Genomic DNA, 21,164 nt, shown 5'->3' with positions numbered 1-21,164 from the left:
GCGCGCGTATACCGCTGGAGCGGCCGTGGTAGCGAAGGCTACGCGCTGGCGGCAGCGCTTGTACGCGAACAAGTGACTCGACGTGCATCGAAGGACATTGACGACGCTGCCGCCTAGCGCGTAGCCTTCGCTACCACGGCCGCTCCAGCGGTATACGCGCGCTCTGATTGGTCAGGGTTTTCGCTTAATATCTCCTTAACGAAGCCCCATCCGACATTTTTGCAAAGGAAATTTTTATTCAGAATCGTCTCAGCTACCCCCCATTTCCGGCTCCTCCCCGACTTTTGGGACACCCTGTATATCTCGTTGCATCTTTATGAAATTATTATCGATTTGCGAGAGATTTCCAATTAAAATAAAACCAAATCTAACCGTGCTCGGCTGTCCAATAAATACAGACGCAAATACGTTTTTTTTTTTTTCGTTGCCAATATCCCCCGACTGCACAATGCAAATTCAACGAAACCCAGTATGCGTGGTACTCAAATGGAGTAGAATCGTTTGCATATATGCGTCGAATTTTTTTTATCCCCTAGTACACCTGGAATTGCAAGAATGGTGAAAATTTCGTTCACACCTACAGCATAAGTCAAATAATTTCAAGTAGATTTCAAGCACACGTGATAGTCTATCGCTATGCCAAATATCAAAATCGCTCTTTTCTTCGCTTCGAATTTTTCTTTTTGAATATACTGTTCTGATATTGTTAGAACCAGGGGATTTTTCTGTTTGCATTATTCAGCGATCTAAATCGCGGATTGCATTTTCCGCAGCGTTGCGATTCGTTCTCTTCCTCGTGCGATAAAGGAAAACTCGCGATGCGTAGAAAATAAAAAAAAAAAAAAAAACACGCGGCTGCGTGGAAAGTAACGCTACGGAACGATCGGCGAGAGATAAAATGCGTAGAAATTGCATTAAGTAAGAATACAACGAGCGATGGTAATGAAAGAAAACGTACTGATGGCTCGCGAACACGCGAGGGAAGATTCGCCATCAACGGCAGGCACTATAAATAAAAACACGGCATTATTACACATCAACACATATATTTTTTTGCATTTGCATGTTGCATACATACGATAAACAGTACAGTGTTACGCGTTTCTCGAGGTATGGTATACTAGAAAATTTTTTTTTTTTTTTTTTTTATTCATTATCCACTACTACAATTGCTATTCGACGTATTGTTTCGTACTTCCGCTTTTTCTTCGTGTGTAATCTGTGTAGCTATAACGAGAATCGTAAAAAATAAAACGTAACGAACGATAGACAAAAGTGCGTGAGACGACGGTTCGCTTTTAAGAATTTCAGAGTAGCTTCATGGATTTCCGTTTCGAGTAAAAGCGTTGCGTGAAAAAGGTTTCGTGGCTTGGTCGTCGACAATGAAATTGGATAAATGCAAGCGTGCGACACGCTAGAGCGTTGGGTAAAACGCGATTACAGTACAGGGCCGTGACTGGGCGGGGGAGACACGAGGAGCACCTAAAAAAATTAGACGTCCTTTCAAAGTAAGCAACGATTCCAAGATATATTACCCCTTAACTGTAAAACATTTACTCCCTTGTTACGTTTGTATCTCGAGAGATAATGTTAACGAATCGGTTCGATCCGAGTTATCAAAGCGTTCAAACCGACAGTTTTCTCTAAAAAAATTCGAGAGTAAAATTTTACTATCGTTTACTATACTAAAGAACATCCATATTTACGTGTTATAGTCCCAGGCTCTAGGCTACCTAGGCACGGTCCTGATATCGCAGGCGTTCGATTTCGCAACGAAACGTCCATCTTTCTTTTTCTCCGCGCATTGGTCCAATTTCGCTCATCTGGCTGACCGAAAGGAATCGAGAGGCCAGCAATACAATTCGCTGACTGGCCAGAAACGTTACGCACCGACCGAGAATAATAAACGCGTTCGTGTTCGGAACCAATTTCTCCACGTCCGCAAAACATCGTCCAAAAATAGTTGTCAGGAAATTGAGCAAGCGTTTTCCAACGTATCGATCGCGTCCAACTGTGACAGACAACGAATACCAAAAAAAAAAAAAGAGAGCAACGATCGGCACTCGGCGCAGAGATCGGGGGCAAAATTCTCGTTTAAATAACAAATTTCTAACGAACGAAGGGGACTCGCGGGATTGAAAATGTTCGATTGGAAAATATTTACCTTGACGTACGCGCAAGCTCTATGTCGATACAGGTTTGTCCTTTGTATCAGGTTGTCCCGAAAGTTTCTTTCGCGAGTTGCACTCAATTATTTTATATGGTCGTGTGTTTATACAGGGTGCGGCAGAAATAACTCCCACATTTTAACCCTCCGGCACCGGCGCTGGGTCATTTTCCCGACGTTAATTTCCAAGTCTCATTTCTCTGTCATCGAAAGTGTCGAGACATGTGTTTACATTGTAACTCGATCCGTAGCAATCGGCCGTCCCCACTATTCTAACTTTTAGCGACAGAAACGTTTCGAACTTTATTGCAAAAGAAGTAGTTTTCGGGACAAAATATTAACAAAAACAATTGGTTACGAGGCATTATTAATATGATAATAATATTTGCATAGAAAAATTTGATTTTAAGCCTTCTTTTGTAGCGCGTAAGGACTTGGATTTCGATTCCTGAATAGTGTGACCCGGCTCCGTCGTTCATGCGAGCGCCCGGTGTCCGAGGGTTAAAAAAAAAACGATTGAAAAAAAGTGGAACGAGATACCACCAGAAACTTTTTATTTCTTAAATCTAGATGTAAAAAAAGTTATTTTTTACTTTATGTTTTAAAAATTATGTCGTCCAAATGGTGGCCTTTACGGGCGATACACATTTGGATTCGTTCTTGAAAGTTTTCCATCACTCTCGCTAGCATTTCGGGGGAAATTCTTTCAATTTCCTTGTGGATGGCCTCCTTCAATTCAAGGACCAAGGACGATGTTTGAAAACCGTACATGTTTTGTACGGTCCATACAGGGCGTCGTCAGCGCGAAATTTTGCAGATGATGTCCAAATGTGTATCGCCCGTAAAGGCCACCATTTGGACGACATAATTTTTAAAACATAAAATAAAAAAAAAACTTTTTTTATATCTAGATTCAAGAAATAAAAAGTATCTGGTGTTATCTCGTACCATTTTTATTTTTCGATCGTTTTTTAAAGTGTGGGAGTTATTTCTGCCGCACCCTGTATAAATAGACGATCTAATTTCATAGGTATTCATGTTGTAACAGTAACGCAGCAAAATGAATCGTGCACAATTCGGTAATGTAATATAAAACAAACTATTGTACATGCATTACTTATCAATAAATCGAAAGAAACTTTTGGGACAACCTAATACTTGGAAACAGAGACCTGGGCACTTTTGATACGACATTGTTTCGATAATCTTTTTATTTTTATTTCAATAAAAATTTGCCCAGGTCTGCTTGGAAACATGAATTCTTTCTACGCATAAAAGATCTGAAAAATGCGTAAGGATTCTCCGAATACCTGCTCGATAGAGCAAACTTCGTAAACGTAATATTACAAGAGTTCTTTTATTCGTTTCTTTACTTGATTTTTTTTTGTATTCGAACGAATGTTTGCCCATCTCTGCGCTCAGACGACGAATTCGACGACCAAATCAAGCCGCGAGAAGATAAAAAAAGGCTCTCCAGCAGTTCACTCGCAAAATTAATTCGTTTATCCCTCCATGCCTACCGCATTGTATTTTTTACCGATTATAAAAATTGTAACCGAAAATAACCATTTTAAGTTACAATGAATACTATCAATTTTTATTTTGCTTAAGCGCGTTGTATCCTCCGTTAATAAAAAGAAAAAGAATGTTCTGTTCAGACGCAGGACACGAAGGGATTAACGCAACGACCGAAGATCGAGAGCACTAATTGTTAACAAACAAAGAGATCGTATCTGCGTGAGAAAGTATCAATTGTCGTTGTTTTTCCACCATTCATCGTTTTTTTTTTCCTTCAATTTATTCTTTCGTCTAATGAAAGTCCCTTTGCATTAGGGTTGCAAACCCTTAAACGAGTGCCGTAATCAACTTGACATCAAAGGTAGGAACTACCTGCCTCGGACTAAAAAATATCACGTACAGCCTCTGTAAGTATTGCTACGATCAATTGTGCTCTTTTTATCGGCCCTCCTGTCTCTCGTTTCCACACTCGTACGCGCATGCATTCACTCCCTCTCTCTCTCTTTCTCTCTGTCGCATTCTCTCATTCATTTTCTCTTCAATTTTGCACGATACCTCGGTACATAAGTTTGCTTACGCTACGCAGATAGCCTCTACGGTTGCTTCGTTTTAAGCTAGGCGCAAACTCAGCGCAATGGTGACGCAGCGAACTATATACCCTTGCATTGCACGCTGCGCGTTGAAACTCGGTTTACGCTTCGTTGGTTCGTGTAGCTTTTTGAGACCTTTGGATTAGCCACCGCTTTTCTACCGAGCCATCGTCGTATTTCTACCAACTACATTCTTATTTGACTCTTTTCGTTGAATGTCTTTTTGACAAATTGAAGAAACTTGTCGAGTAAAATGACGAACTAAAAAGTGTTTCACGAAAGCCATGCAACAATGTGCAGTGTGCGATTGTTTCAAACTGTTTATAAAATACCGCGTTGCGTCACCGTGTGCTTAACACGAGGCTAAGGTGATGCAGCGCGGTATGTTTTGCATCGTGCACCGCGCATTGAAATGCAAATTCTGCTTCGTTCTTTGGCTCGTGTAACTCACATTAATTTCTTATCTATTTGTTTGAGGACGTTATTGCGAAAAAAAAACCAAGCACTGCTGCATTCGACACCAGTTTGATACCTTAAATAAATACTTGGCAATTGATATATATTCATATGTATCACCTAAATGAAGTGGACAAAAAAAAAAAGAAGAAGAAGAAGAAGAATACTTAACTAAACCTATACGATATAAGAATTCATAAAGAGAAATTTACGAGAGAGACACGAAATAGTTGCATCGAAGTCGAATACGAAATTTAAAAACCGATCGTGGTATATTTAGCGTTAACGAGTACACGCGCAGTGTGCAATTGTTTCACGTCGTTTTAGAGAACGCTGCGTCCACATTGGGCTCGTAATCCGCGTTTAGCCCTAACCTCGTTCGAAACAATATTATCAAACGACGCCCCCGATCTACGAAGAAACGATCTCAAGTTCCGCGTCGGCAAATCAACGCGTTTCGAATACAAGAGAGCGTAGAACTTGAGAGTCCAGGCGGCGCGCGCGGTTCTCGTTGATGATTTTTCTTCGATCGCCGCTCACCCCCCCCCCCCTCAAACTTATCGTCATGTGCCGATCCGTTTTGTACAAATACGTTATATACAAAATGGAGCTGCTGCACGCAGCCCGAAAATTCTCCTGCAAGAACTCTATGTCTGCTTTCTCGCCTTTCTTCTTTTTTTCACTTTTTTGTTTATTCTCCATTAATTTTTTTTGCTTCTTTTTTTTTTTTACGTTTTAGACATAGCGAGTGTATGGTTCCTATTCGACGGGCGTTACCTTTTCTTTCCATCGGCAGAAATGAAAAACCAAAAGGCCCTCACTTAAAGTCTAGCGATTAACTAAAGGCGAAAGTGGACGTTACCGCGATCGGATATGTCGATCCGTGAAGAATGACTGGATTAGAACGATGCTCGCCTCAGTTACTCCCCTGCCCTTCCTCGCTCTAACAATGTTCTCCGAGTTTTTTTTTCTTTTTTAAATCTTTTGTAATTACGAGTTTCACCAGAGATGCACACAACGGATATTCGCGAGATTTCTCGTGAAAGAAACGAAAATTGAAAAAAAAAAAAAGGAAATATATGTATGTACGTATATTTATATAACACGCGTTCTCTTAAAAACGACACGGTTTTTAGACGCGAGAATCCGAAACACGAGAAAAGAAGTAGACGAAAAAAAAAATAAAAAAAAAAAAAATATAAATAATAATTTAATAGATCACACGCAAAAACGAATGCAAATATGCTCTTTTGTACATTTAAAAATGGTTACTCCTTTAGTCGTAAGTTTTATTAATAACATGGTATGTACACATATACACAATGTACAAGAAAAACCCGTACGCTGGGTCAGAATATGTCCGCCGTCTTGTAGTTTCCATATCGTACAACGAGTGTGTAACAGTAGAAAGAGTATACAAATAAAAGATTAGAAAAGGACAACCGTCGTTCCTTGCCCGACGGTTAACACGCTGCTAACCAACCTCTCGATTGACCCGTGATTTTACGCGGTGCAGCGTGGGTACAAATAAAGTACAATACAACCGCCCAACTTCGCGCGATATCGAGTGTTTCTTGTTTGTTTGTGGGTGGGTGGGTGGGTTGTGTATGTCTGTAAAGTACGTTCGCGTGTGTGTATAGAAGTCTGTGTCTGTGTGTAGAGGTTTGTATACGTGTACAAAGGTCTACGTGACTGTGTGTACGTTTGTATTTTCAAAAGAAAGAGTAAAACGCAAGAACGTTCGCGATACAACAAACAAATAAAGGCGATCCCGCCTAAGTACAAACCCAAACTCAACTCTCCGCGACTTTTCTCCGCCTTCGTATTCGTTACACATTCGCTCTCCAGCCCCCCCTCGCCTCTCAAAAAATGACCACGTTTTTTTTTTCTTCTCCTTTATTCCTCGCGTATTTAACCGTTCTACGATAATCCCATATGTACACGTGTGCAGGACCGATGCCAGCGCGCAAAAATGCCAAAGACTTCTTCTCAAGACCAGTCGAAAACAATTCGATCGAACGTAAAGACGATCGATCGAGAACAATTGAGTTGCCTCCGTGAATCGAAAAAAGTCCAAGCGACGAAAGCTTGGAAACTCAAATCGTCCACTTTCCCTGACAACGTCGACAATCTCCCGTGATAATCCAATTTACACCGACAAACGTCTTTGGCTCGAGTCGATTATGTTGGCCCACACCGCCAACATTGATCACCATTACCAAAACTATTTTCGGTGAACCTTCACGGTTCCACCATGATACCCCTCTCGACGAGGGTGCAAAATTTGAGCCCCGATTAAACTCTAACGAGAATCTTTAAGTTTCTCTCTCCTTCTTTACTTTCAGACCAGAGCCCGTGGTGTCGTCGCCCAGGATCGTGGCTATCTCGCCTTGCATGAACGCCCATGGCACTTGGCTGTTCGCCAGCGGACACTTCTCGCCGCTTGGACAATAAACCTGCAACGAGACGAATCATCGTCGTATTAGGTTCTCGTGCGGCCGATGAATGGCTCGAGTTTTGGAGGGGATACACCAGGCTTGAGAGTTCCAAAAATTCTGCAGCGATAAACTTTTCGAGAAACGCGAATACTTGGACACGATGTCAGTGGCGGCCGTACATAGAGGCGAAATAGGGTCTCGCATAACTTTATTGTAATTTTCTTTTCTTTATCGTTTAATATTGAAAAATTCTATTGTTCAAAATATTTGTCTAGGAAGTATTAGGATATATTCCTAGTTATATTCAAATCAATATGAACGATGGTTTTAATTTTCTACGGGAGATATTTTTGACAAGGGCTTTGCAAACCATTTGCCTTCCACTGCCTGGTGCAACCCCTTAACACTGGAACTAGCATTCGCTCAAATATTGTCTCTCGTGTATACTACTTTAACTTTGAAACAGAGAGTAAAGAGGCAAATTAACACGTTGATCGCCACGTCACCCATACATGGGTGACAGTGCTTTTCACTCATGAACAAACAAAATTAATTCTGAATGTTAAGTATCAAAGAAAAGAAATTTGAATGAAATTCTTAAACTTCGATGAAGTTTGAAAAAATAGATGCTACAGTAAATGTTTGATCATGTAGTTTTCAGTAGTCTGGAAACGAAACTTAATCACAGTAGAAATTTTCAGGAGTATTAATCTGGCAGTCAACGTGTTAACAGATCGACATCTACTTAGTTCCTTATTTCAATCATTTGTCAATGATACAGTGATTTTAAAAACAAATCCAAAGCAATACTCTAGAGTACGAGATAAACCTTACCTCTGAGCCAGCGCCCTGTCTCTTTATGCTCTCCCGGCTGCAAGGGAAGCAGAATTTGTGGTGCGTCATGCTGGGGCACTGAACGAAGTGCGTATCTTCGAGACGTTCTTGACACAGTGTACATTTCAGTATCGGCGCCGACACTTGCTCGGCCCCGGCGACCTGGGCGACTGCTCCTTCTGTCGATGTTGTCACAGTCGTCGACGATACGTGCCTTGAACCGCTGGACCTCCTACCCGACGGTCCTGTAAACGAACAATCGATATCGATTAGTATCTCTAAATATTCTTGACAATAGAATAACGTAACGCAAACAAATCCTTCTACCGAACTACAGACTTGAACTACAGCACAGACTTATTGAAACTCATTTTTCTGCGGCAAGCTCTATGGGCTACTGTTTGAAGGCTGAAATTACCAGCCAAAAACGTTACACAAGTATCTGCGCAAAGCTTGTACCGCAACTAAAATGAATTTTAATAATTCTATGCATACAAGCGACATTATCCCAACTGATATTTACCTGAGCTGTTGGGGCTGTGTTGCGAACCCCTTGAGGTGCTGCGTTGCTGGGCGTTTGCAGCAGTAGTCGGTGGGCTTCTGCTGGTCGGGCTGGGATTATTCGGTTGTTGTGGCACTGATTCGGGCGACGCCAGGTTGTCAGCAACGGACATGAGCGCTGCCATAGGGGACGGTCCATTCGTTGAACCCTGAAGGGCAAACTTACGTTCAATTTGCATGCTATATGAACATAAACGCCTATAATTAAAATATCTGAGAAATCATTAACGCTAAACCTACCAACGTTCATTTCTAACTAATGGGTGTTGGTAATGGTTGTGAAAAAATTTGTGGTGTTTACGGACAAGATGCTCTATCAAAATTTTAATGTCAAAGATGCATCACGTTGTGGTCGACCAATCACAGAACGATGGCGATGAAATCATGCAAATGGTTGAGAAACGCCACCAACTTTTTCGAATACCCAATATTTCTATCGTGATGGAACGACTAGTTTTAAACATACTTTTCTCAGTTAAATGCAAAAATGTTTTACGTGGAACTAAATTGAATAATGCGTTCGTATATTACATACAAGAACTGTATAAAAAAATTTTGAAAACGGTCTTTGACGTATATGCTCTTAATTACCTGGTGATGATTCGACTGTGAATTATCATTGGAACCCTCCTGCGCCGGTGGTGGCGGTGGCGGAGGGCTCGTTCGTGGACGAAGAGGGGAACCTCCGCCATTCGCTGCCACATTTCCTGGCGCCAACGGAATAGACGGGCCAACGTACGCCCCTGAAAATCAAACAGTTCAATGCATCTTTACGCCAACATTCCAAGACAAGGATTCTTAACCATCGTGCCTTTGCATCGTACTTTGCAACGGTGTCGATGAAACTGAATGCAAAAATTTTAAATCGAATCATTTATCTATCATCGAACCGTGCCGCGAGCTTAAAAAGGATTAAGAATCGCTGTCCCAAAACGATCTACTGCACACGAATACGAACGCGACCGAGAGCGATTGCCAATCGTCGAAAATCCAAATATCGTCTCGTAAGTTTATTTTCATCTGGCCGTTTACATTTTTCATGAAAATAATCTACGCTAACATTTCCTGCTGTGCAGCTTTTAATAAGGCAATGATTCAGATGCGAGGACAGAAATAGATATCCTTTGCCCTCGCCGTGGCGAGCACGTAGCGATTACGCTTAACGAAACCAAGCGGAGGGAGGATTTTATTATCCATCGGTACAGGGACCTCGTTTTCTACAGGTCTTAAAACATCGGAGGGACAACTAACGGCCGACTTTCGAACATTGGAAGGAGCTGGAGTTATCAGCTGTCCGTTAAGTCGAACGAATTTCAATATTACCGAGAGATTTATATTCCAGAGAACACGACGATCAAGGAACAAGACGTGCCATCGACAAACGCCGGCTGTTTACGGAATGCTTTTCGTGACTTATTTATTTTTCATGACCGAGATCGTCGCTCGCACACCACAGAATGTAGAGTATTACTGGTGTTTGGATACGAGAAGACATGGCGAGGTGACGACTTTGATATTTGTTTACGAATCCCGTCCACTTGGTACTGAATTGGATGATGTTAGGTGTAGAAATTAATTCTGTACCTTAACATTCGATTAAGTGAAAATATTTACTCGTCACTTTCAAGTTCTCGATCTGATATATTGATCGCAATGAATCTATACGTAACCCAAGTCTTAGCCTTCTATTATTTGTTAGAATAAAAATAACAAAATTAATTAGTGTGATACTACGTCGTTACTAATTTGATTACAAGAATGTATCGTTTACGAAACATCGTGCCACTGTTGGAACGCAGTACTGGTACTTTAAATTGTTAATTTGTGTTTAATTCCATCAGCGAAAATAACCATGCCGACATTTCAATCGTCTATTTAATATTTCATGAAAACGTGATCCGTTGTCTCGCTCGAAAGAGCGTTCTTCGTTCGGTGAATCAATTATACGTTAAGAAAGGTCAACAAACAACAGTCGTTTACTTTCTTCGATATATTACAAACTCTTACGTCAGCGTTTAAAATTGAACAAATTTCTGCTGAAATAATATGCCAGCCAGTATGTTCCGTGTATCTTGAATCGCAATAAAGCATATGTGTCTCGAAGAATATTAAAGTTTCGTATATAGATAACCGTAGAAAAATAAAGCACGTTTATGTAAAGTCTGTTCGGTTCGACAAACGTGAACTAGCAATTCTTTAAAACTTCAGATTAACTTTCAAAGTATCGGTCTCGTTCCGTGGAAGTTGAATTTCCATAAAATATGCAACATCGGAAATAATGTTATCTGTTCGGTTTTATCGATGCTACGCAATGGAATTTACTGACAACACTCTACTTCTCGATTATCGTTCAATTATTTTTCTCGCCGATGTTTACACGGTTCCGAACCCCCGTACGGAGAAACGCATTCCCCCAGCGACAGATAAGCGCGAATCGATATTAAAAAGCACGGTTTCGTCACGTTCTACGGAGGACCGTGACATGCGATGTCTCGATATCCAGCTATTCCAGTGCAACTCAGCATCGGCACGTACCTACCCCCACCATTCAACCAGTGCGCAGTGCTGGCTTTGACAAGTTGGTCGCCACGTCACCAGAACGATTGGCTTTTTCGTTAAAGAATCAAGAGATTATATATAATAAATTCGTGCCATCTTGCATTCAGTTCATTTTTCTGCTTTATTATTTTTAACATAAAGGTTTCTGAATTCTGAAGGCGAGGTGTTCGATCGATCTGGTATGGATTTGAGAATTTGGCGATGTTGCAAAAATAAATACTACAAGAAATGTCGTTAAGCATAGAAATGAACCCTGGTGCTTTCGTATTCAATCATTTATAACCCTAGTTTAAGTAGAAACATTTAATCGTCGTTTTATTAGTATACAGGGTGTTCCAAAAATGTTGTAACACCTTGGAAGGGGTGGTTCGGGAGGTGATTTGAAACAACTTTTTCCTTAGCAAAAATGTTGTCAGAGGTTTCGTTGAAGAGATATTAACGGAGAACACTGACCAATCAGAGCGCGAGTATGCCGGTTGAGAGTAGGTTACGCGCTAGCCGGCTTCGCTCATACGCTACCGCGGGCGCTCCAACGGCATCCTCGCGCTCTGATTGGTCAGTGTTTTCCGTTAATATCTCCTCAACGAAGCCTCGGACAACATTTTCGCTAAGGAAAAAGTTGTTTCAAATCACCTCCCGAACTACCCCTTTCAATGTGTTACAACATTTTTGGGACACCCTCTGTATATTATTATATTAGGTGTAGAAATGAATTCTGTGCCTTTCTAAACCAAGCTTACCATTTTATAAAAGGAAACCATACAACTTTTAATTAACACTTTCGACGCCAAACATATACTCAAGAAAATATTTACGAAGCCAAAATTTTGTTCTTATGAAATTGGGAACTATATAATTTAACATTCGCGCTAGTATCTAGTTTTACAACCTCGTCACAATTCACGAATCCTATCCAGACCTGGTTACTTTAACATCTGATCTTCAAAACAATTTTTTGTAATTCCTTTGGGAAAATCCCTGTCACCCATATATGGGTGACGTGGCGATCAACGTGTTAAATAGCACGAGGGCGTATATACGCTCTTCACAATCATAAGGTTAACACGAGTTGGAAGGTGGCGCCTAAATTGGGAGTTGCACCTGGGCGCCAGTCATTCCGCTGTCGTCCCTGCGCGCGAGTCACCGAGGTCTCTCGAGTAGAGAGAGCGTGGTCTACCATCGAGAAGCCGTGTGACCGGTACTTTTCCGTGACGCGACTTTGATAGAGCAAGGACCGCTGCTGGCGTCCCTCTATCTATCTCGAATCATGCGAAGAGAACGTAGGCTTGATGGAGGAAGCGAAGGGAAAGAGTAGGCGCATGCTGGATCCCAAGGAGCAAGATCGGAGGGAAAGAAAACGCATGCGCGGGTTTTATAACAGACGACATCGCATCGTGCAACGTAGGCGGTTGGCTTAGTCACACTTTTGCGCTTTGTATACAGGGTGAGGCGTTTCAGACAGGCCACCTGAATAACTCGTTTACATTCGGCGATAGACCAGTGGCACGTTTCACCTACATGGAGCCCGAGACTAAATGGAATATGGGAGTTTCTTTGACACATTGGCTGCCAGGCAAACTCGTCAACATTTCTACTAGCTTAAAATTTTGTCACGAGACAATCAAAAATTAAATAATCCAACATTCGTCGTGGTAATTAGACTTTTAACCGCGCCAAATACACGAATACTATATTTATCTTCGTTAACGTCTCACCTTCGAAAGAAACTTCCGAATGCAGAATATTTTTAAAGCCCTCTTCTCATTTTACCGAGATCGTGAAAGAACCAAATTATATGACGTAAATGAAATGTTTAAACCAGAACAATAAGTCGGAAATATTGGGTTGTCCAGATAGTTCGTGCCAATTTTTAAGAAACATTCACAGACACGTTTGAATTTCGATATATATTTATTGAATTATATATATACCATTTTGTTCCACAATTTTTCCACCTTTTGTTTTCAACCGATATATTCAGACCTGTACCGCCTAATAAAAATCGGCATGGACTTTCCAGACAACCCAATAGTAACGAAAAATTTAACCCCGAATGTCTAATTTATACATATCGCAAGAGTTTAGTCTATATCTATAGAAGTTAAACCATTTTTACATTAACTGAAAGGGTATCGTATCTACGTATTCAATTTTATAGATAACATTAGAAAGGCAATAACGGAACGATTATCAGTGCAAGCCAATACAGTTGTTAACCGGTCGACCATAGAATGTCCTTGTTTCAAAAGTATAACCCTCCGTGCGTTTTGTCGACGTCGCCGTCAACACCCGTTCACGGTTGACGTCTCTCTACATAGTGCACGGAGAGTTTATTCTTAGGTTACGTTTAGGAACACGGAGATAACCTTGATGAATCGTTAATGAATCGAGGAAACAACACCATTCGCGTCACGGCTAGCTAAATGTCACGTTAAAATAACAGCACTTATTTGACTTTTTGGTACTGTTCGAAATAAAAGAAAACGTTGGTCTTGAGAACACGAAACGTTCACGTTCACAGATTTTCATGCATCGAATTTAACGCTGTTTTAATTGAAACTCCGTGTCACCCGTTAGTGGATGACGTGGAGATCAACGTGATACTTTCTACGTCTAATATTTACCATTCGAATGAAAATTTGCCCACCTAACCCAAGTTCCATGACGGCGTTTGCGACACCCCATATAAAATACGACGAGGAGACACGCGAGACGGGACGAGCGCGATAATCGACCAGTGACGTAGACACCGAAGCCGATGTGTACATGCCCCTCTAGTATCTGTACGCGATCGATGGAGCATAGTCGAGAACTCGCCAAGCGTGGCCGATCATTTCGAAACACGACTCATGGCGCGTTCTCGTTACTACCGTTGATGACCGTCGTTTCTCACCCGTCTCTCCATCGTACGTGCACACGTTTCCATCAATACAGGGTGTCCCAAAAATGTTGTAACACCTTGGAAAGGGTGGTTCGGGAGGTGATTTGAAACAACTTTTTCCTTAGCGAAAATGTTGTCCGAAGCTTCGTTGAGGAGATATTAACGAAAAACACTGACCAATCAGAGCGCGAGTATGCCGGTTGAGCGTAGGCTACGCGCTAGCCGGCTTCGCTCATACGCTACCGCGGGGGCTCCAACGGCATCCTCGCGCTCTGATTGGTCAGTGTTTTTCGTTAATATCTCCTCAACGAAGCCTAGGACAACATTTTCGCTAAGGAAAAAGTTGTCTCAAATCACTTCCCGAACACACCTCTTTCAATGTGTTACAACATTTTTGGGACACCCTGTATATCAAACCGATCAATCACTTGAAATCAACACGACACGTTTTAATCGTATAATCGATACGAATCGAAGCGCAATTCCGAAAAGCTACCGACTTTATTGCATAATTCTTATTGGTTATTAGGTTAGAACGTACCAAATTCATCCGTTTTTAATTTGTTTAAAATCGTTTAAAACTGTGATTTGATTTTATAACTTCCTGATCAATTTATGATAAGTGTACCTTGAAAAGACGTAAAATTAATTTCTACGCGTAGAACGTTATCCCTTTCGTGTCGAACGATATATCTATATCGCTATGCGTGTGAAAATGACAAATTTTAAGAAACTTGAAAAACGAATTCGCTAGTTTAGAATATAGGATCTCGTGTAGTATATTCCTGTAGTATATTCAAACTTTTTCTAGAAAATTGCCGTTACGTAAGCCTTGATACATTTACTCTGCATTAGGGAGAATGGGAGTGCTCTAGACGCAACTTGACTCCCTTCGCAGAGGAATTGAGTGACGGGAGAATGCAATGCGCATAGGTAAAATGAAATGAGCAATAAATTTGAATAGTCTGACAGGGAGAATAACGTACGGCTGGACACATAACTGCGCGCGGAACTACACCGTCTCGACAATTTTTAACGCGATAAGAACCCGAGGACATTCGCATTTGTCGCGTCTGCCTGTTACTATAAATATATTTGAAAACAAAGTTAGATAAAAATTTCGAATAAAAACAACTGTTTATCTGTTACACTTCCCATTAAACGCAATGAAACTACGATAAATATTATATAAATACTTCACAGTGAACAAATAAATAGATCTTTACACGTTCATTTTATTTGCCGTCAAATACTGATCACGGCTGTATTAAAATTTTACGTACAATGATTAGACTGTGGTTTTATGCATTTATGATATGAATTAATACAATACATATGTAGTAAACATAGCCAATAGGTATGCGCACTTATGTAAAACGAAATATCACATTATTATTGTATTAATCAATATATTATCAATATATAATTATATATTATATATTATCAATATATAATTAATCAATATATTCTACATACGTTATACAAATTTTTTGTTGTACTTCGTAAATGCATCAAATTGGCAGTCTAATAATAATGGCAAAAAAATACAAAATACTGTGTTGTACAATTTGACGATTCAAGGATAGAACTACGATTATCGTTTCCTGTAAAACGCAAGTTTGAGAAAAATAAAAATGAAAAACGATGTTTTGGGCTTTCAAAAAAATTCTGTCATAAGACATATGTTTATTTCCAGACCCTAATCTTCGTCAGCGGTTATCTATTTTTATCGAAACGCGCGTACGTAAATTGTGAATTATCTTTTAAACGGAAACGCCACCCTCGGGGATAAAAAAAAAGTTAGATAAAAAAAACAGCATGAATATGTGGAAATTTATTTTAGATAAAAAAAAAGGGGGGGATACACACGCGAAAGATGTTCTCGAAAACATTGATAAAAATATGTAGCGCAAGATGTGTGCGATTCTTCGATCTAAAAACTCTTCCCTCAAACAATTCACAAAGTTGAACACACTTTCTTCATTGAGTAACGGTTAAAAACTATTTCCACCATTAACAGTTAATCGCAGCCTTCTAAACGGAGATAAAATATGAATTTTTACACTGTACAGGTATTAATTCCCGTGAAAATTCCCCAATCTAGTAAAAGAAACGACGCTTAAGAACCGTTAGGTTTGCCAAACGGAATCCATCGACGCTTCATTCTTCGTACGATCGTTTAAAGCCATAATAATAACTATTAATTGCAGTCATTTAAAAATACTAACGGTTTAAGGTCAGGTAACAGAAAAATACCTGAAGCGAGGTAAAACCGACCATGCTATTTCCGTTACTTCGCGTAAAGTATTCTTCTTTAACGCATTTACGACTTTGAATCGACTATAATTGTCCCGTAGAAATGTATTTCACCCATAAACGAACCGAGGACGATTGTCCAGCCGAATTACGAATGGTCGCTGCAGCGAAGCCATTCGATAACCGTAAACACACGCGTTAAGGTCGAATTAGAAAGTGGCCAGTGTCGAAATAACGGTCGATGACCAAGGTCAGCCCGACTGTGGGTAGGTACGTGCGGGCAACACAAACGCGAAGTGAACCGACTCCGAGCAACGTCAACCTCTTCGTCAATGAGCAATGTTCAAACGAAAAATAGCGCAAGAAAAAAGGGGGTCACGCTACAGTTACCTTCGCGATGCAGCAAAATGTCGCAGCTCCACGGGCTCGAAACCGGTTTTCCAGAAAGTATCACACCGACGCGATCGAATTAACGCGAAGAACATAACTTCGCGCAAAGAAGCAGGGAGCTTTGCAAAACTTTCTTGATATTCGAAGCTTTAAGTACGGCGAACTGCCTTATAATAAGAAAGTAAGGTAATTATAGAGAACAGGTACATCCTCACCGATTTATATATACGTTGTAGAAATCAACATTTTGAACAACTTTTTCCTATACATACAGTGACTCTCAGAAATATTCGGGCACCAGTGTATGGTTAGCTTTATGGCTTAATGTCATAGTTATTAAAAAAGGAATCGTCTTCGTTACTTTTTCCAATAATAAACCATTTATTAACATTATTAAAGACGTACCTGTTCTCTATAATTACAAAAAGTAATCTTTGCTTCGCTCAGTAGTTTCTCCTCTGTGTAAAAATGTTTAATAAATGCTGCCAGGTGTGATACCAGTGTAAACACAGTTTAGGTTCGTTCGGTAAAATACGATATTTGACAGAGAAAAGCGTGGAAAAAGATGGAAACGGTTGTAACGTACACAAAGAGTTCTAGTTCGTTACGAATCGTTGATGAAATTAACGCTGTGAAAATGTTCCCCAACATCGGTGTGATTTGTATTAAGCAACAACGGTCTCATTCATTGTATCTAAATATACCGTGTGACGTCATTCGATTGGACGTCACGCCGGCGGCACTCGGTGGTATCTTTTGGTCGTCCTATCACGTGCTCAACGTACGTCTCCCTTTATACGCGTTTGGACGACTGTCCCAATGAAGGAACTTGCCCGAGAAACAGAGAAAGATGGTAGATGGCTACGCCAAGACGATCGTAGTAGGAGGAAAGAGAAGAAGGGAGGAGCGCGTAACTTCCTTTAACCGCGATGATTCTACGAAGTCTAAAGGCTGAGCACGCGTTTTCCACACACGCATGCTCTTTTCTCTTGCCAGATGGCCACGCGCACGACCGAAACGCATTCCTATTTTTACTACCAACCGATAACACGAGAAAGAAACGTTCGCTTCGAAAATTAAGGTGTCGCTTTAATACGGACGTGGAAGATTAAAATCGAGCTAACAGCATCGGCAAAATCCACTCTAGATAAACGTTTCGAGTAACGAGTAAAAGATAAACATTCTTTATCGGTTATTCCTTGAATAACAATTTTTAACTCGAATTATGAAATAAATTAGCTTGATCAAGAAAATGAGGGAAGATCTTTTTGGACAACCTAGTATTTTACGATGAATATACAAATATATTGGGTGTAGAAATTAGTTCTGTGCCTCTTTATTCGATAATCTATAACTCTCGAATTTTAGTGACCGTCAAATTGTATTTATTGTCATTCTTTTGTAATTGCTGTAATTACCAAGTGCACTTGTAATTTGTTAGAAGAATAATAATACGCAAAAATGTATGGCTATGTATATTAAATATTTCTACTTAAACTAGAGTTGTAAGTTGTTAAATACAGAGACACAGTATTAATTTCTACACATGATAACATACCCGTTCAATTTCGTTATTCATAAATGGAATAAAATTTCGCCCATCTCTAACCAGTGGCCATTGAACATTCCGATGATGTGAAATTTCTTCGAACGACCAAGAATATTTATAACCTATCTTCCAACAGTTGTATCCCCGACTAAAGTTAAGGAAGATTCGATTGCAGATTTTCAAGGAACTACAATTTTAGTTCTTCTGTATAATTTCATCGAAAACGTGCATTAAGATCGCATTCGTACTTTGGAGCTTTTAGATTTTTAATTTAATTAAATTTTAATCCAATGATGCCTCTACTTCCTACGAATTACCATATCCTATTTTTCAAAAATTATTCAACTGCCCCCACTAAAACGAAAGAAACGAAAGCTACAGCAAGAAATGTACCGCTTCGTGATCGTATCGTATCCGAAATCTTTCAACACAGACCGGACGCACGGAAATAAAATTCCGCTAAGAACGATGAAATCGAGACACAGCCAGATGTAGAAGAAACATTACGCGTAGAAATGAATTCTCTGCCTTTCTAAGGAAAACGTTTCATCCGCGTATAAAGAAACCAACAAAGAGGAAGACAACTTTAAATCTTCCCTCGAGTAACTATTTCTATTTAAACTACAATTATTAGGTTGTCCCGAAAGTTTCTTTCGCGAGTTGCACTCAATTATTTCATATGGTCGTGTTTATATAAATAGACAATCTAATTTCATAGATATTCATGTTGTAACGGTAACGGAGCAAAATGAATCGTACACAATTCAATAATGTAACATTAGACATAAAATATCGTGCATGTATTACTTATTAATAAATCGAAAGAAACTTTTCGGACAACCTAATACAAGGACGATGGAATGGTAAAATGGCACAGAATGAATTTCTACAGCAAATATGTATAGAAATCGAGTAGCCAGATTGGTCCTCTGTGTAAGTTGACTCACCATTGGCCTTGAATGTAGTGGCAGTCTCGAAACTGGGTGCTCTCACAGGATGCTTCTCTTTGGTTCGATCCTGAACATAACTGACGGCGAGGCTTACAGCTGGCAAGGATTCGCCCCTGGTCAATGGCGGTCTAACCGGATGCTGTTCTTCCAAGGAAAGCCTCTTCTCCGCGTGTTCGTCTTCGTCGATGGTGGATATACCCCGCTTGAGCTGTGCGATGCCTCTGTTGTGGCTGAGGTTCACGTGATGTGCCACAGCGGCTAGGTGGGCGTTCGGAATTCTCACGTTATTGCTCCTCATGCCATTAGCGATTTCGTGAGTTTCCTCGTGTTGCCGCGAGATCTGTTGCCTGGTGGTGCCGGAATTGAATTCCGTGATGGAGTTACGATGGTGAAGCTGCGAGTAGCCGGCGATATTGTGATGCCTTGAATGGCTCTGACCAGTATTCTGTATCGGTAGAACGTCCAAATTAGTGGCGCCGTTGTGTTCCGTGTGCCCGGTAGTTCTGTAACCCTTGGACGTCGACGATCTGGCTTCTTGAAAGCCGTGAGCCTTCTTCATCTGCTTGGCAGATTCCAATACCAGGTCTATCCTGTCGGCGCCTTCGTAATTCACGCAACCGCGGCACACGGGCTCCGAATAGTCCATGATCATGGCCCAGGGCATCCTGGGCAGATCGCACAAGTAGCACTGCGTTCTCTTCCCCATCATTTTGCTGTACTGCTTCGTCCGTGAATATTCGACGGAATCACAAAAAAAACGTACAAGTCGATAATATCACTCACATCCACTTTAAACACGTCTATTATCCTGTTTCTGGATTTTCCCACGCGCACGAACGAACCGGGCACCAAGTCGATTTTGTTTACAGCATTCTCGAGGCTCGAGGTAACCTCACCGCGTATAAACACCACACAGAAACCAACTTCACTACCGAGAAAAGAAATCCACTCGATGTGTTGGCCGAGCTTAGCGAAAACAACCGATTCGTTCGACTGCTCGACGCACCGAGTTTCTCGCGTTTATTCTTTTCACTCGAGTGTCGTGGGGGCTACATGGATCGAGACACGGCGAAACGACGCTTCGAGAGTTCGTCGATTATTCGCGAGCGCGTATTACTGGCCGCTCGAAGCGAGCTACGCGCCGTAGAGGCGGAGCAGAGAAAAAAGAACAACTGCGATTCTCGGACGCTCGGATATTTTTGCCCACAACTTACAACTGCGGTGTGATCGGTTGATCGTGATCGACTAATGACTAAGTCATTAGTGTAACGCACGTACGCGCGCTGACAAAACCCGGGGAAATCGTATTCTAGGTTAAACACGAGACACGAAGTAAATGGTATGCGGCGCGTAACACGACGTGTGTGCTCTCGCTCGCCTAGTTGCCGTACGAGGAGACGAACGCTCGAGAATGCGGTGGTAAAGCGGAGCTACGGGTGTCGCTCTCCCCCCACCCTCCTCCTCTGGCCACTAGTTCCTTTCTCCTCGCCCCACTACCCCGCCACAGGGTCCATGATTCGACCAACGACGACGACGACGACACAACGACTAGCTACGACGCGCTCCGCCAATCGGGCGTTGTGGCGTCATGGTGCGTGACGTCATAATCGCGAAGCTGCGCATGCGCACCGTCGGATGCCCTAGGGGGACACGTAGTCAGCGACCGGGACTCTGAGCGCGAACAGACCGATAAAGAGAGAAAGACCAATGAGAAAATAAGATGGCGATAGCACACGCGCGCGCACTCACTCCCTCTACCCGCTCTTTGCAACCAGAGGTCCGCTTTACACTCGAGAAAATTCTGCTAACGAACTTGGTCGATTTTACTGAACACTGATGGATCTCAACACTTTTAATTTAATAATATCTTTTATATGATATCGATTCGTTCAAATTCGATTACGTTAAAGTCGAAAAATGTTTAATCGAAACATTACGTAGAAAAGCTAATTTACGAAATTTGTATCTTATTGAACCGCGACGATAACGTCGTAATACTTATTGTAAATACCATA

The 21,164-nt window shown here is 41.1% G+C and overlaps 1 protein-coding gene across 1 annotated transcript; it reads right to left on the bottom strand.

Annotated features, from left to right (window-relative positions):
• Nucleotides 1-1,026: 1,026 nt before the first annotated feature.
• On the bottom strand, nucleotides 1,027-20,639 carry LOC128877480 (interferon regulatory factor 2-binding protein 2). Its single transcript, XM_054124805.1, has 5 exons — nucleotides 19,147-20,639; nucleotides 9,156-9,307; nucleotides 8,527-8,713; nucleotides 8,004-8,248; nucleotides 1,027-7,187 (listed from the first exon to the last, which is right to left on the bottom strand). Exons 1-5 carry the CDS (start codon nucleotides 19,856-19,858, stop codon nucleotides 7,047-7,049), a joined length of 1,437 nt encoding a protein of 478 aa, XP_053980780.1. The 5' UTR covers nucleotides 19,859-20,639; the 3' UTR covers nucleotides 1,027-7,046.
• Between the last annotated feature and the right edge of the window lie 525 nt (nucleotides 20,640-21,164).

Source organism: Hylaeus volcanicus, chromosome 5 (genome assembly GCF_026283585.1).
Source record: "Hylaeus volcanicus isolate JK05 chromosome 5, UHH_iyHylVolc1.0_haploid, whole genome shotgun sequence".
Classification (NCBI taxonomy): domain Eukaryota; kingdom Metazoa; phylum Arthropoda; class Insecta; order Hymenoptera; family Colletidae; genus Hylaeus; species Hylaeus volcanicus.
This window is presented reverse-complemented; position numbering and strand designations above follow the sequence as displayed.